The 15,488-nt window shown below is 32.5% G+C and overlaps 1 protein-coding gene and 1 pseudogene across 1 annotated transcript; both read right to left on the reverse strand.

The window, feature by feature from the left end:
• Window positions 1-812: 812 nt before the first annotated feature.
• LOC132644633 (ABC transporter G family member 1-like) lies at window positions 813-5,215 on the reverse strand (annotated as a pseudogene).
• Window positions 5,216-6,688: 1,473 nt separating this feature from the next.
• Window positions 6,689-13,601, reverse strand: LOC132598809 (ABC transporter G family member 1). Its single transcript, XM_060311908.1, has 8 exons — window positions 13,244-13,601; window positions 10,717-10,796; window positions 8,724-9,182; window positions 8,564-8,650; window positions 8,353-8,478; window positions 7,812-8,003; window positions 7,649-7,735; window positions 6,689-7,543 (listed from the first exon to the last, which is right to left on the reverse strand). Exons 1-8 carry the CDS (start codon window positions 13,470-13,472, stop codon window positions 6,872-6,874), a joined length of 1,932 nt encoding a protein of 643 aa, XP_060167891.1. The 5' UTR covers window positions 13,473-13,601; the 3' UTR covers window positions 6,689-6,871.
• Between the last annotated feature and the right edge of the window lie 1,887 nt (window positions 13,602-15,488).

Genomic DNA, 15,488 nt, shown 5'->3' on the forward strand with positions numbered 1-15,488 from the left:
ATTTTCTTGATAGAGTTTGTCTTACATATATATGTTGATATCGACTCACACTGTTACGGGTCTGAATAGAACATTTGATAAATGACTGTACGTACTGACTGATGAATTTAATATCTACTCCCTCTGTTTTTTCAATTTATATGAATCCATTTGACTGGGCATGACATTTAAGAAAGAGGGAAGACTTTTGAAACTTGTGGTTCAAAATAAGCCTTGAAAATTTGTGTGGCGGTAAATCATTCATAAAGTGAATTTGTTTCCAAATTAGAAAAGAGGTCATTTATTTTGGCACGGACTAAAAAGGAAATAGGTTCAAACAAATTGAAACAGAGAGAGTATATATATATATATATATATATATATATATATGGATCATCTTGTTTTCATTATATAAGTAGAGGATTCAGCATAATTTGACTTTTTTGCTGGTTGTGGATTGATCACAAGCTTTCTGCACTTTCAATTTATCCGGGTTTGGAACTGACTATGTTTTGCAAGGCTCACATATATAGCAAATCTCCAATTAAACATCGTCGACTAAGTCTTTGCAAGCAATTTAAAAATATGCATTTCATGTACTACTACTCTTTCCAGGAGTCCAAAACTATTCAAAGTAGATAAATTTCAACAGGAGATCTTAAAAGGTACTCACTTGACTTTATGACATGGTGAAATTAGCAAACTATTCTTACACTTTATGCGCATGAGCTTTGGATACAAAGAAAGCAACTATAGGAAATAGACTATAACATGAAAAAGATTTAACTTATATTCACTGACATTGTAAATATATTTTACTCTATCAGTGTAATTTAGGTAGCAAATTCATGCAAAGGTGTTTCTGCCGAATTAATTTGTTTAGTCGAGGTAGACATGAATGCTCTTATAGTTGGCTTAACCTTTACACCAGCCTTGACAAACAGCAAGAACAACAACCTGTATAAAATTATGATCCCCAGTAAAATGGCAAGATCCACCCACTTTGAGTAATCCATATCCATTTTAAATGTATTTCTCCGAATATCTTCCCCTCTGATCAAATGAATTTTATCCTTGTGCTCGCCATAAATTTTGAGTCCTTCAAACTCATTCTTGAACAGTGCCTCATAAGCAGAGGCGGATGGAGCTCTACAACTTGGGGTTCAATTGAATCCCAAACTTTCGATGCGGGGTATAAATTTATGTGTAAAAATTTACTAAAGTTACATAAATAGTAAATATGAACCCATAGCTTTAGAAATATAATGGTTTAGTAATAAAAATTTAAAATGTTGAACCCCTAAAATTTAAATCCTAAATCCGCCTCTACTCATAAGCATACTTATGAAACGCGACATAGTGTAAAGGATACTTCCAGAATACCTTGTAAAGGGTACTTCCTGAATACCTTAGGCAAATCACTTGAAAATCCAAAGAATTCGCCACTTAGCATCATAATTCCTTGTATTCCTGCCCCAGTTGTTAATCCCATGAGGAAATTAGGCACAATGGTTGCTACAATCATCATCAGGCTCTCAACTAACACCATCCAAGTGAAGAGGACTAGCACAAAGAAGATGAAATGCTCAAATCCATTTTGTAGCCCGGTGAGAAAATACGAGATAACTCCTGGAATAAAACATACCACTAGCAAGTACGGCACAGCAGAAAGTGTATTGGCATGAACCAGAGCCATAATGACCATTTAGTTTCTCTCTTTGAAATACCTGTGTTTTTTTTCATGTTTAGGAAACCTCTTATTAGAATGAGATAAAGGAAAAATGAAAGAACTTAATGTGAAATATGTGATCTACCTTGAAGTTTTCCACAAAAGAGGAGAATCCACCAATGGCCATAAAAGTGATGAATGTAGCCACAAACATAAGCATGGAACCTCTTGCCTATTTACACCATGCAATAAAGAGTACATAATTGGGCAGTTTAAAATATCATGGTAGAAGTGAAGAGGAAATGTTATGTGTCTCTCTCTGATATTACCTGAACTGAAGCTTTAGAAACGCCAAAATCAAAGTAGATAGTGCCAAGACCGACAGCTATTACAACATAAACAGCTAAACGTAGCCAGTAGCATCCAAGATCACGGAACATGTTCACATATGACCTTCTTGTCAAAACAAGGCTTTGAGTTGTGAAGCTGGCATGGGTTCTTTTTTCCAGTACTTCACCTTCCTGTACATGATTTTGAATGTCGTTGAGTAAGCAGTGGCTGTTATCAACCTGTATTCGAAAAATTATTTTAACCAGAAACTGAAAACTAAACAAAGCAGATTCTGAAATTTAGAAAAACAGTATGTTAAAAATATAAGGAATTAAATCGAGCCCACTGAATGCACAGTGTGTCCTTAAGGAAATTATTCCCCTCAATGTACTCGAGGTTGTGGAATATATCCTCCCAGGATAGAACGATTTACTCACCATTGTAGCGGTACAGCAACTCCGGTGACGACGAACCACTCGACGGCAGTATATCACACGAGAATTTATTTTAGTGCAAGAAAGAAGAGAGAAGTTCAGAATTTTCATAAGGAAAATCTGATGGACTGGCCAGATTTATATAGCAATTGGGTAGAGTTAAGTGAAAAGGTGCAACTCAAAAGTTGCAACTTTTCAGTTAAGTTGTATCTTTTCAGAAAAATTTCCCATTCACCTTAACATAAACCCAACAGTAGCAGAGTGGTTTGGAAGATACCATGACAATTTTATGCTTATACGCCTATGTCATTAGAGGTAAGATTGTAAGTTTAAAATTAAAGAGTTTCCAAATATAGAACATTCTGAAAAGGAAAGAATGTCATATAAAATGAAACAGGGAGAACAACTGCTAGAAGCATCTCCGGCAAGTAACCTGGGAATTGACAGTTGGAAAATACCATGTGCTGATTAATCATAAAAGAGTTTCAGATTATGGACCTGTTTGCAGATTTGAGCAACTCGGGTTTGAACTTCTTTGTACTTATCGGAAGCTTTGTATGACTTTATCAGGACATTAATCACCTCTTCTGTCGATTTCCTCTTGGTTGGACCTTCTTCAATGTCCTATTATTTGGAGACAAAAGTTCCATTTAAATCAGTTGAGGAACATTCTACGTATTCTAACACTAAAAGATCGAAACTTTCTACCTGATCAAAATCGCTGTTTATTGTTTTGAGAAAATGATCAGATGGATTCTGGAGCGTCGGGCAAGGAAAACCACTCAATGCAAAAAACTGCAGTCATTTATAAGGTATTACTATCAATGAAACTGATTAACTTTGAGCATACCTGAAATTTAAAGCGAGTCATTTCTAGTATTCAAAGCGGATTTAACTTATCCACGCTAACAGTCTTGTCAGTAACTTTGACCTGTCGGAACAGGTAAAACTCCTTATTCCTTGTTACTAATTCTACTTTTTATGGACAATTATCTTTTAGGTGACCCGGTATATTTTTTTACATTTATATAAGTCAAACTCATTCAAATTATATGCTTACTCCAATTGCTGCACTAGCAGGGCCAAAGTACACAGTTCTTCCAGAAGACAAAGGGCATAAAGAATGAAATAGACCGAAAACTTCAGCACTAGGTTGATAAATTCAGGCAATAATAGTTCTCCCTTGACATTGGCTTGCAATTGTTTTCATGACATAATAAGACGCTGCACTATCAAGTCCACTTGTTGGTTCATCGAGGAAGAGAAGCTTTGGGCGCGTTAGAATCTCTAAGCATATGCTGACTCTCCTCTTTTGTCCTCCGCTTATTCCTTTTCCGCTGCATCCTCCAATTCTTGTTTCCATGGCATCTTGAAATCCCATTTCCTTCATAGTCATGTCCGCTATTTCTTTTTTCTCTGATTTTGGCATGGAAGTCGGGAGTTGCAGTTCAGCAGAATAGTATACGAGTTCTTTTACTGTGAGAGTTGCAAGAAGAGTATCTTCTTGAGTCACATAGGCCTGATTGCATTAATTGTTCACCTTATGTTAGTACAAAATACTCATCTTGAGTCACAGAAGGATTTTTTTTATAATATACATGCTCCTACATTCAAAGGCCATGCATTCTCCTAGACAAACATACATTCAAAAATTTAAACTGATACTAAATGGTTTATTTTGATTGAGTAACTACATTATTTTGTCCAAATTTACTAACATGATTGTTAACATTCAATTATATGAATGTAAGACAACTGGTTACCTTAAGGTAAGCCTCCTCATGACTATATTAGGAAACACCTTACGATTATACAAGGTTCACCTTTATAAAGTGGCCTAAAGGGGTACTTTCTCTGTACAAATTTATATATGCTCTTTTCCTTTTGTAACGTTCTAAAACATTTGAAACCCTTACACTAATAATATTGTCCAATACAACTTTCACATCTTCAAGATCAATTGAATTTGTTTATATGTTCAAGTATAATGTGAATGTTTTATTGAACTAACTCTGCATCCGTTACTCAAATATTGTTACTTCTACCGCTGATATAAATTAAGTAATATGTTCAAGCAAACACCATCATATGAGATGAATCAAAATACGGGAATATATAAAATCAACGTGGGAGAACAGTGTCCATCTTCTTTCTCACTTGCACATTTTTTGTTTTGAAGATCTCCAACAGATAATACGTTGCTATCACAAATATTAAGAGATAATCTGATATTAGGACATCAATTAGTTCCCCTGTTTAATTCACAATCACAGAGGTTCCATATGCCAATGTCTATTCGCGGCCATTGATTAGAATATCTCCACTCTGCTTTGAGCTCGATCCTAATCTCCCTGATATAACATCAATATACATAAAGAGATGGTCAAAATAATACTAGTTTGCCCGAAGTGTGGTTGATTGCTGGGGTTTAACTTATATAGACTAACAATATAAAAGAATTTGTGACTATCAAATCACCTATCGGATCCCTAAAAAGTAGAATAACAAGACAGGTTGCCTGCTATAACAGTTAAAATACACTAATAGTGTAAAAAAAAAATTACGCTGTCAGTAGTGTATATAAAATGATCTCAATGGTGAAATATATACCTGCTATTGCGTCGAGAAGCGTTGATATGCCACAGCCAGAAGGGCCCATGATAGCCAAGAGTTCATCAGGCCTTGCATAACCTGTTAAACCTTTAAGAATGGCTTTGCTGCCATCTTTAAAACTCGAAGTCCTCACCCACAGATCTTACCATGTCAAGAAAAATCCTTCATTTTTTTGTCCTTGATTTGCCATGGTAGCAGTATATATTCAACTTGTAATCGTTGTCTATATGATTTAGGGAAGACTTAAGAGTGAGTGAGTGAGTTTATTGTCACTAACCTATATGCATGTGTCTGCATGTATATGCTAAGAGAAGCACTTTTTTTTTTTTTTGCTAAGAGAAGCACTAAACAAATGTGAAAAGAGGGGACTAGTGGTTTGTTCTGGTGGTGAGACCGCTGGTAAAGCACTACTGGTGCTTGTATAAAGACTCATATAAGCAGCAGGGTGGCTTAACAAATCGGTAGCCTAAAATCAAATTTTAATAAGAAATTTTAAATTTATCTTATAAAAGTTTGTATATTTTTATTCGATTTTTTTTTTTTTGGTAATGATAATATTGTGCGGACCATCGTCTTCGTATCTTAATCATTCACTCGATTACCTATTAGCTTACTCCATTGAAGAACATATTTGGTAACTCTACTCACTAAAGCTTAGATAATATCTTTATAAAAATTAAATATTGACGATTAAGATTAAAACTAAATTCACATATTAATCTAATAATCTCAATTTTGAACTACATGTCAAACTAATTTCATACATTTGGAATAATTCACGTCTACTTTGAAGTGAAAAAAAAAAAAGAATTAATCCAATCTTTAGAAGAAATAATCAACTCTAAAAGATACTACATTTAAAATTCGTGAGGGTTCAAGTCCCTCTATTCCCAAAAAGACAATTTGGCCCCCAACTGTTTAGCTGACCCCCTTTCTTTAGCAGTTAAAGATTTATTCTTAATTGTCAAAGTCGTCATCAAATTGTTCGTTTCATATATTGCATGTTTATTATAAAATTAAGGTCATTTATGAATAACCTCTATCACATCCTTAAAAGAAATAAAAGCTAAATGAACACTTTTTTTTATCCGGAGAAAATATAACATTTGTGTGACTATATAAATTTCCCATTAGGAATAAAATGGATGTTAGAGTAAACTCTTTGTAAAACAGACCAAACAAGAAATAGGTTTACATTAATTTAAATGGAGAGATTAGTAAATACTCCCTCCAGATAAAAAAGAGCGCCCCCTTAGCCATTTGCACACTCTTTAAGAAAATACTAACTCATATAAGGACAATTTTGGAAGAATAAGGTTATGTGTTTCTTGATTTGGTAAGTGAACACTCTTTTAAAACTTTAAAAAAAAAAAAAAAAAAAAAGGACAACATCCGGAGGGTAAGTTTAGCTGTCACAAAAAGACAAGTGATATAGCACTATATATGATTAATTTTGTGATGAGGAAAAAGCAAGTTTTTTTCCATTCTTTATTAATATGTAATAGGTAGTTAATGCTAAACTCTGATACGACATGCTTTCTTCCCATGTTTGATAAACTCCTCATTTATAGATCAAAGGTAACTATATAATTTTAATTCAGAACTGAAATTCTGTTACCGCAGTTTATCTGAGCTAACTGAATTTCTTATAAAGAACAGTGACTTGCATGACTAGTAAAGGGTACTCACTTGACTTATGACATGGTGAAATTAGCTTCTTACACTTTATGAGTTATCAGCTTTGAATACAAAGAAAGCAACTATAGGTAACAGACTATAATATCATGAAAAGGATTCAACTTATATATACTGACATTGTGAATATATTTTACCCTATCAGTATAATTTAGGCAGCAACTACATCCAAAGGTCTTTCTGCCAAATTGATTTGTTTAGGCGAGGTAGACATGAATGCTCTTATAGTTGGCTTAACCTTTTCATCAGCCTTGGCAAACAGCAAGAACAACAACTTGTACAAAACTAGCATCCCCAGTAAAATGGCAAGATCCACCCACTTTGAGTAATCCATATCCATTTTCCATGTATTTCTCAGAATATCTTCCCCACTTATCAAATGAACTTTACCCGTGTGCTCGCCATGAATTTTTAGTCCTTCAAACTCGTTCTTGAACAGCCCTTCATAAGCATACTTATGAAATGCGATATAGTGTAAAGGATACTTCCAGAATAAGTTAGGCAAATCATTTGGTAATCGAAAGAACCCACCGCTTAGTATCATAATTCCTTGTATTCCTGCTCCAGTTATTAATCCCATGAGGAAATTAGGCACAATGCTTGCTACAATCATCATCAGGCTCTCAACTAACATCATACAGGTGAAGAGGACTAGTGCAAAGCAGATGAAATTTTCAAATCCATTTTGTAGTCCGGTCAGAAAATAAGTGATAGCTCCTGGGATAAAGGATACCAGTAGCAAGTATGGCAGAGCAGAAAGTGTATTGGCAATGACAAAAGAACCAGAGCCATAGTGACCATTTAGTTTTTCGCGGTGAAATACCTGTTTTTTTTTTTCATGTTTTAGAAACCTATTATTAGCATGAGATCAAGAAAGGAGAAATCAAAAAGAAAATTGAAACAGATTAATGTGAAATATGTATTCTACCTTGAGGTCTTCCACAAAAGAGGGGAATCCACCAATTGCCATAAAAGTGATGAATGATGCCACAAACATAAGCATGGAACCTCTTGCCTGTTTTCACCATGTAATTAAAGAGTAAATAATTGGGCAGTTTATAACATCAAACGTTACTGTGTGTCTCATTTACCTGAATCGAAGCAATAGAAAATCCAACATCATAGTAGATAGTGCCAAGACCTACAGCTATTACAATATAAACAGCTAAGCGTAGCCAGTAGTAGCCAAGATCACGGGACATGTTCAGGAATGATCTTCTTGTCAAAACAAGGCTTTGGGTTGTGAAGCTGGCATGGTTTCTTTTCTCCAGTACTTCACCTTCCTGTACAGTGGCAGAGTCAAGAACTTAAACGAGGGGGATTCAAACAAATGCAAGAATGTAACACCTGGGATTCAAACGTGCAAACTAAAACGGTTTTTTGAGCAACTTATGCCACTACATTAGAAGTTTTATGATATATATACAAATTGTTTTACCCTATTTGCATAGAATAATTTTCTGACGAATTGAATCCCCTTCATTACATGTAGATTCACCGCTGCCCTTAATACTATTAAGTTGTCCTCTCTAATAGCTATACTAGAAGAAGTATCTTCAGAAGTAATGTGGGAAATTGACGGCAGTGGAATATCAGGTACTCATCAATCATACAGAATTTCAGATTTTGCACCTGTTGGCAGATTTCAGCAACTTCACTTTGAACTGCTTCGTACATATCGGAAGCTTGGTATGACTTTATCAGGATGTTAATCACCTCTTCTGTTGATTTCCTCCGAGTTGGACCTTCTTCGATGTCCTATTAGTCATATCCAAAAATTTCATTTAAAGAAATTGTGGAGCTTTCTAAGTATTCTAAATCTAAAATATCAAAACTTTCTTACTTGATCAAAATCACTGTTTATTGTTCTGAGAAAATGATCAGATGGATTCTGGAGCGTCGGACAAGGATAACCACTCAATGCGAAAAACTGCACGTTGAAAAGGATTATCAATTTGGCCGATTAACTTAAGTCATTTCAAGAATTCAAACAACATGCTCACCTCTATTGCTGCACTAGCAGGTCCAAAGTACACAGTTCTTCCAGAAGACAAAAGACATAATGAATGAAACAGACTGAAAACTTCAGTACTAGGTTGATGAATTGAGGCAATAATGGTTCTCCCCTGGCATTGACTTGCAATTGTTTTCATGACATAATAAGATGCTGCGCTATCAAGTCCACTAGTTGGCTCATCAAGAAAGAGAAGTTTTGGGCGCGTTAATATCTCCAAGCATATGCTGACTCTCCTCTTCTGTCCTCCGCTTATTCCTTTCCCGCTCCATCCTCCAATTCTTGTTTCCGTGGCATCTTGCAACCCCATTTCCTTCATAGTCATGTCTGCTATTTGTTTTTTCTCTGATTTTGGCATGGAATTCGGTAGTTGCAGTTCCGCAGAATAGTATACGGCTTCTTTTACTGTGAGAGTTGCAATTAGAGTATCTTCTTGAGTCACATAGGCCTGATTGTATCAAATGTTATGTAATTAGTACAAAATATGCAGGTACTTGTACATAATGAGTAAAAACTAGATAACAGTTGCTTTAAGACAAGTTACGCCATATCTCTCTCTCCCCCCCTCTCTCTTTTAAAGCTAAATTCACTCTTGTAATTTGTTTTTGGCGTGGAAGTAGAATTCCGTGATTAATTATATGTCTAAAATATGAACACCATATGCAAAATGGAATAATAATTTTAAGCATCTGCACTATTTTGAGTAGAATGCTCAAAATAGTTTAAGAAAGGCAGATATCAATCATTGTTGTATGATATACATGTTCCTAAATTCAAAGGCCATGTATGTTCATAACTAACATATTTCAAAATTTAAACTGATAACTGGTCAATTTTCGACTTACTAACTACACTATTTTGTCGGAATTTACAAACAAATCTGATTATTAACATTCAATTATATGAAAGTAAGACCACTAAGTTACTCCAAGGCAAGCCTCCTCATGACTGTTTTAGGAAAAACTTACTTAGTAGGCGTTTGGCCATGAGTTTTGAAACCATGGTTTCAAACCAGCGTTTGGACGTGCGTTTGAAACCATGGTTTCAACTTTTTAAAATATAAAATTTAACCCATAAGTTTATATTTTGTAAAAAAAACTCATAAGTTGATAGATATTTTTAACAATTAACCCCAACAATCATTTACCAATCTCATTAACTTCCACCAAATTTTATTTATGTCTATCAACCTTTTAATTTTGTAAAAAAATACCCATAGTTTAATTTTATTTATTGAACTAAAATTTGACCAATTGATGTTGTATTTTTAGAAAGGTCTTCTAATATTAATTTTGAGCCGGTTGTTATGAATTAGCATATTAATTTTGTTATGAACTATGACTTGCTCATTTGGTAAGATTGTATAAGAATTGAGAATGTTTTGATGATTTTCATAATTTGTGGGGTTTTCATGTTTATAAGAGAAAATACTCCTTAAAATATCCAAATTACATGTCCAAACATGATTTCAAATCAGGTTTCAAACCATGTCCAAACAGGGCCTTATACAAAGGTTCATCTTTATAAAGTGGCCTCAAAGAGCACTTTCTCTGTTCAAATTTATACATGACACTCTTTTCCTCTTTTTACCTTCTAAAATATTTGAAATCCTTCCAGTAATCATAAAATTATTCCAACTTTCACAACTTCAAGAATTGAATTTGTTGATATGTTTAGATTTTTTAAAGTATAATATGATTTTTCTTTATCAAATTAACTTGTCTTCCCTTACTCTTAACATATTTTTACCTCTACTTCTGATATAATTAATAATATATGTCCAATCAAATACCATCATATTTGATAAACAAAGGCAATAGATAAAATCAACTAGGGAGAAAGCTGCTCCTCTTCTTTCTCACTTGCACATTTTTCTTTTGAAGATCTCCAACGGACAATACACTGCTGATAATGTTTATAAGAGATTATTTCATGTTAGGTCCCCAGTAATTGATTCTAAAATAGGATAAAATTCTACTTACAGATGTTCCATATGCCAGTGTCTGTTTGCGGCCATTGATATAAATATCTCCACTCTGCCTTGTGCTCGATCCTAATCTCCCTGATAACATCAATATACATAACATAAGTAGTGTGCTAACCAAAATAACGCTACTTAGCCTGGGTGGGGGTGCTGCTCGAGTAAAGGTTTTATATACTGAAAGTATAAAAGAAATTTTTACTATTATGTCAACTAAAACGTGGAACCTGTAAACTTGGAAAATAAGGCATGTTACACGCTAGAACATGCTTAAATATACAATCTATGCAATCAGCGTATATTACTATATATAATAAGGGACGATACAAAGATTTTATAGTCCTTAGTTAGATTTCAACCATTTCGTTGTGTGTTTGCTAACTAAAAGAATTTTCCCTTTTAAATCTATCCTTGTACTTGTTATTTATTGCAGGATATATCAAAATATGTTTCAAATAAATCAAGATACTTCCAAACCTTTTTTGGTAATATTGTACATGGCCCCTTTGTTCAATTTTTTGTAAGTGAAATATGTACCATAACTTTTTTGTCATACATTTAGCCCTACTATATTCCTTTATTACTTAGGTTGCCGCATTTAATTTGATAAATACAGTAAAGTTTGAGACCCTTTAAAATGCTTAAAAAGTTATGAATAGTAATGATGTCATCTAAAAGAACCAACTATCCATAAAGATAAATAAATAATAGTACTCCCTCTGTCCCAATTTATGTGGCACCGTTTGACTAGACACGGGGTTTGACACATTTGTGAGCAGGCAGTTTTAGACTTTTAAAATTTATGGTCCAAAACAAGTTTTAGATATTAGTGTGGTTGTAATTCACTTCATAAAATTAAACTGTTTCTGAATGTAAAAAAGTGACATTCTTTTTTTAACAGACTAAAAAGAAAAGTGTGCCACATAAATTGTATTCCCTCCGTCCCAAAAAATTGTCCTCTTTTGACTTGGCACAAAGTTTAAGAAATAAAGGAAGACTTTTGAAATATGTTGTCCAAAACAAGCCTTTGATATTTGTGTGGATGTAAATCATCTCATAAAGTTAAATTATTTCTAAATATAGAAAAGGGATAATCTTTTTGGGACAGACTAAAAAGAAAAGGAGGACAATCTTTTTGGGATAGAGGGAGTACATAGGGAATAGTAACTTTGAAGAGCTCATTTGGTACTGAGAGAACTCTGTAAATGATATTTTCACTTTGTAAATTTTAGGATTATAATTAGATTTATCCCGATCTTATCTCTTAATAATCTTTTTATGTTGAAAATATAAATTAGGTATGATATTTTAACATAATTTTGTATAGTAAAGAAAATCAAAATTGATCCTTCAGAAAAATAAAAGCGAGAAGGAACAAAATTATTAGGTACGTCGTTGCATTAAGACAAGATTTACTTATTAAAATTTAGTTGATCCTAACATTCTTGGACTGATAGCATAGTTATAATATTATTATGACGTAAGTTATTAAAATAATATTCCACTTAGACTTTAAAAAAAGAATGGAAAAGAAATGTCATTTCCTCACATGCATCTTTTGAAAAGAAAAAGAAAATTTAAATTAAGAAAAGTAACAGTTTTTGATATTTTGTATGATTTAATTAGAGTTAGCATATATTAATATCATTTTAAAGTGTCAATTTTTAAAATTTTAAATTTTATATTTATTTAAAAGTAAATTTACCAATTTCTCAACAGGAGAATAAACGTAAAATATATGGTTTGATATTTTTTTTCTTAAACCAAATTATATATTATTATTATTATTATTATTATTATTATTATTTGTAAAAAGTAGTTTATAGTTCATAAAACGTGGTTTTTACTAAATCGTGCATATGTAAATCACCAGTCCTTCGAGCAATTTTTTTTTGTTCAGATTTTGCATTGAATCTTTGTGTTTTCTGGTGCAATAACTTTTAGTATAATATGGTATCAAAGCTTTCAAGAATTAATATATTAGGATCTTTGATTTTTTTTTTTAAAAGGTTTATTCAATGTTCTTAATTAAGTGGAGGAAAGAGGGGGGTTTTCGGAGGAGAGCAAAAAGGAGAGAGATGTAACTGTGTCTACTAAGTATCGGATCCTTAATCTATTTTTAATAACGTTTAACAGTTTTAATAATTTTGTAACCTTTGAAGTTTAATTTTGTTATTTGTTTTTTCTAACTCTTAAACCATTTTAGTTTAGCTGAACATAGGCTTTTATGGATATCAATATGATATCTTTTTAAGAAAATGATGCAAGAATTTGTGGTGAAGAATTAAAAGGATCCTTTTTACTTATCGATATCTTACCTGAAAAATAATAGATTTCTTTGAATCACTATGAAGAAGAAGCACTCTTATAGTCAGTTTGAAATTAGTTTAAATACTTCCAACAATGTTAGTTTACAATATATCAAATTAACTTTTTCTAATTAAACTATTATAAAGTTTCTTACATTGATCTTGGGCCCTGACTCAACATGGCTTCACAAGACTTGTAAGTTAAATGTGCTGAAGTACCTGATATTGACTCGAGAAGTGTTGATTTGCCACAGCCAGAAGGGCCCATGATAGCCAAGAGCTCACCAGGCCTTGCATAGCCTGTTAAGCCTTTAAGAATGGTTTTATTGCCACCTTTCAAGCTTGAAGCCGTCACCCACAGATCTTCCCATGCCAAGAAAACTTCGCCAGTTTGTGGTACAATTTCAGATAACTCGACAACACTACTATTTGGCCCTTGATTTGGCATCGTATATAGTAGTATTATCAACTTATACTAATCCTGGTTTCTCTATGATCAAAATATGACTTGATGAGGAAGTTTAAGAGTAATTTAGTTTATTTTCACTAACACGAGTCTCTATTAAAATACTAAGAGAAGCACTAAACAAATGAGGAAAAAAGGAAACTAAAGTAATGGTTTATTCTGGTAGTGAGAACACTGATCAGTATATAAAGACACATTTAATAACCAATCTAGTCCTTCATTTTCATATGGTACAGTGTTTGCTGTGACTTGTGAGTTTGTCTTCTTTACTATCAGTTCACACTGTTGTACTACACATACGTGTTTAAATAGAACAATAGTGAATTATGTTTAATACTAACACTAGTTCGGGTTGGTCGTATGAATCCTTTCAGTCCAACGTAACTTAAGTAAATAATTCAAAATAAAGGGAAAGTATAAGTCTATAACCTCATTCACAACGAAATTCTGCTTTAATTACGTCACTTGTTATATGTCAAGTTTATTAATGACTCATTCTTTCCAATATTAAGAGGTGTAGTTTCAAAAATTACAATAATAACACGATTATGCTAAATGAATAAAAAAAAAATACGAGCAATTACATAAAACCACAAGAAGTAAATGTTGGGAATGAGAAGAAAGGAAATGAAAAATAAATAATATAAAAAGAAAAATACATTTTAAAAAATAAAAAAAAAAGAAAAAAAATTAAAATAATAGAAATAAAAAAAAAACAAAAGAAATTAAAATAATTGAAATAAAAAATAAATTAAAAGAAACAGTAATTATACCCTCTCAATTACACTCAATTCTCACTAACTGTGTAATTAATTGGGAAAATAAATAGGTCAAACTGTATAATTACACCCAATTACAATTACCTAGGTGCTTTTCCAAACAGGCCCTAAAAGGTAGGCTTTCAATTCTAAGATTGTGATTTTTAAAAAAAAAAAATTAAAACTTGGCCCATTAGTTTAATTTCGCAAAAAAAAGACCCATAATTTTAATTTTTTTATAAAAAAACTCATGCTCAACATGAAGAAATTGTCCGAATCACGTGGGATTACTATGTAGTACTATTGTTGAATTATTGGATTTGTGAATCTTTGTAAAATTATGTGTATTTGAAAGTTTGTAATAGCATATAATCGCAAGTGTTTATTTATAAAAGCAATGTGGAGATATACAATTTGTTGATGCAACACCTTAGTATATTCTTATACCTTCTTCGAACTTATGGTTTGCTCATTTGTTAAAATTATAAAAATAGGAAATTTTTTGATAGCTTTCACAAATTGATTAGGTTTTCATGTTTATGAGAAAAAATAAAAACCTCTAAGATTCAAAATGTATATCCAAACAAATTTTAACTTCAAACAATCTGATTTTAAATTATGATTTGAAATCATGGCCAAATGGTCCCTAAGATATTCTCGTAGATAACAGCGTCAATTATCAAAACTTCTGGTCTTTGTTGAGTCATATGTTGCTTTCATCCGCATTTCACCATTTGTTTCCAAATCGAAGAAAATAACCACCTCTACTTCATTGTTATTTTACGTAGCTCTCTTATCAACAGGTTCGATTTTTTTGCCCTATATAGCAAACACAATACACTACTAATGTGTTACTCTCTTTAGAATATATGACCTAGTTTGACTCGATATATAATTTTAAAAAGAAAATTTGTATGGTACCATTCTTCTAGAAGTAACATACTACTAATACTAATAAGAAAATAATATCAAGAGGGGAGTACTAAATAGAGTTAGCCGCCCCACAAAAAGTCAAATGACATAGTACTATGATTAATTTGTGATGGAGAAGCCATTATCACGGACAGTTTTGTTGGTTTTTGAGAAGAAAAAAAGAAAAGAAGATATTTTCGACTCTTTGTGATAATCCGTACGGTTTTGTTGGTTTTTGCGAAGAAAATACAATAAGATATTTTTGACTCTTTAACGACAATCTAATTCGAGATTAATGTAATTCTGTTCAAGATTTTTTCGACTCTTT

Source organism: Lycium barbarum, chromosome 6 (genome assembly GCF_019175385.1).
Source record: "Lycium barbarum isolate Lr01 chromosome 6, ASM1917538v2, whole genome shotgun sequence".
Lineage (NCBI taxonomy): Eukaryota > Viridiplantae > Streptophyta > Magnoliopsida > Solanales > Solanaceae > Lycium > Lycium barbarum.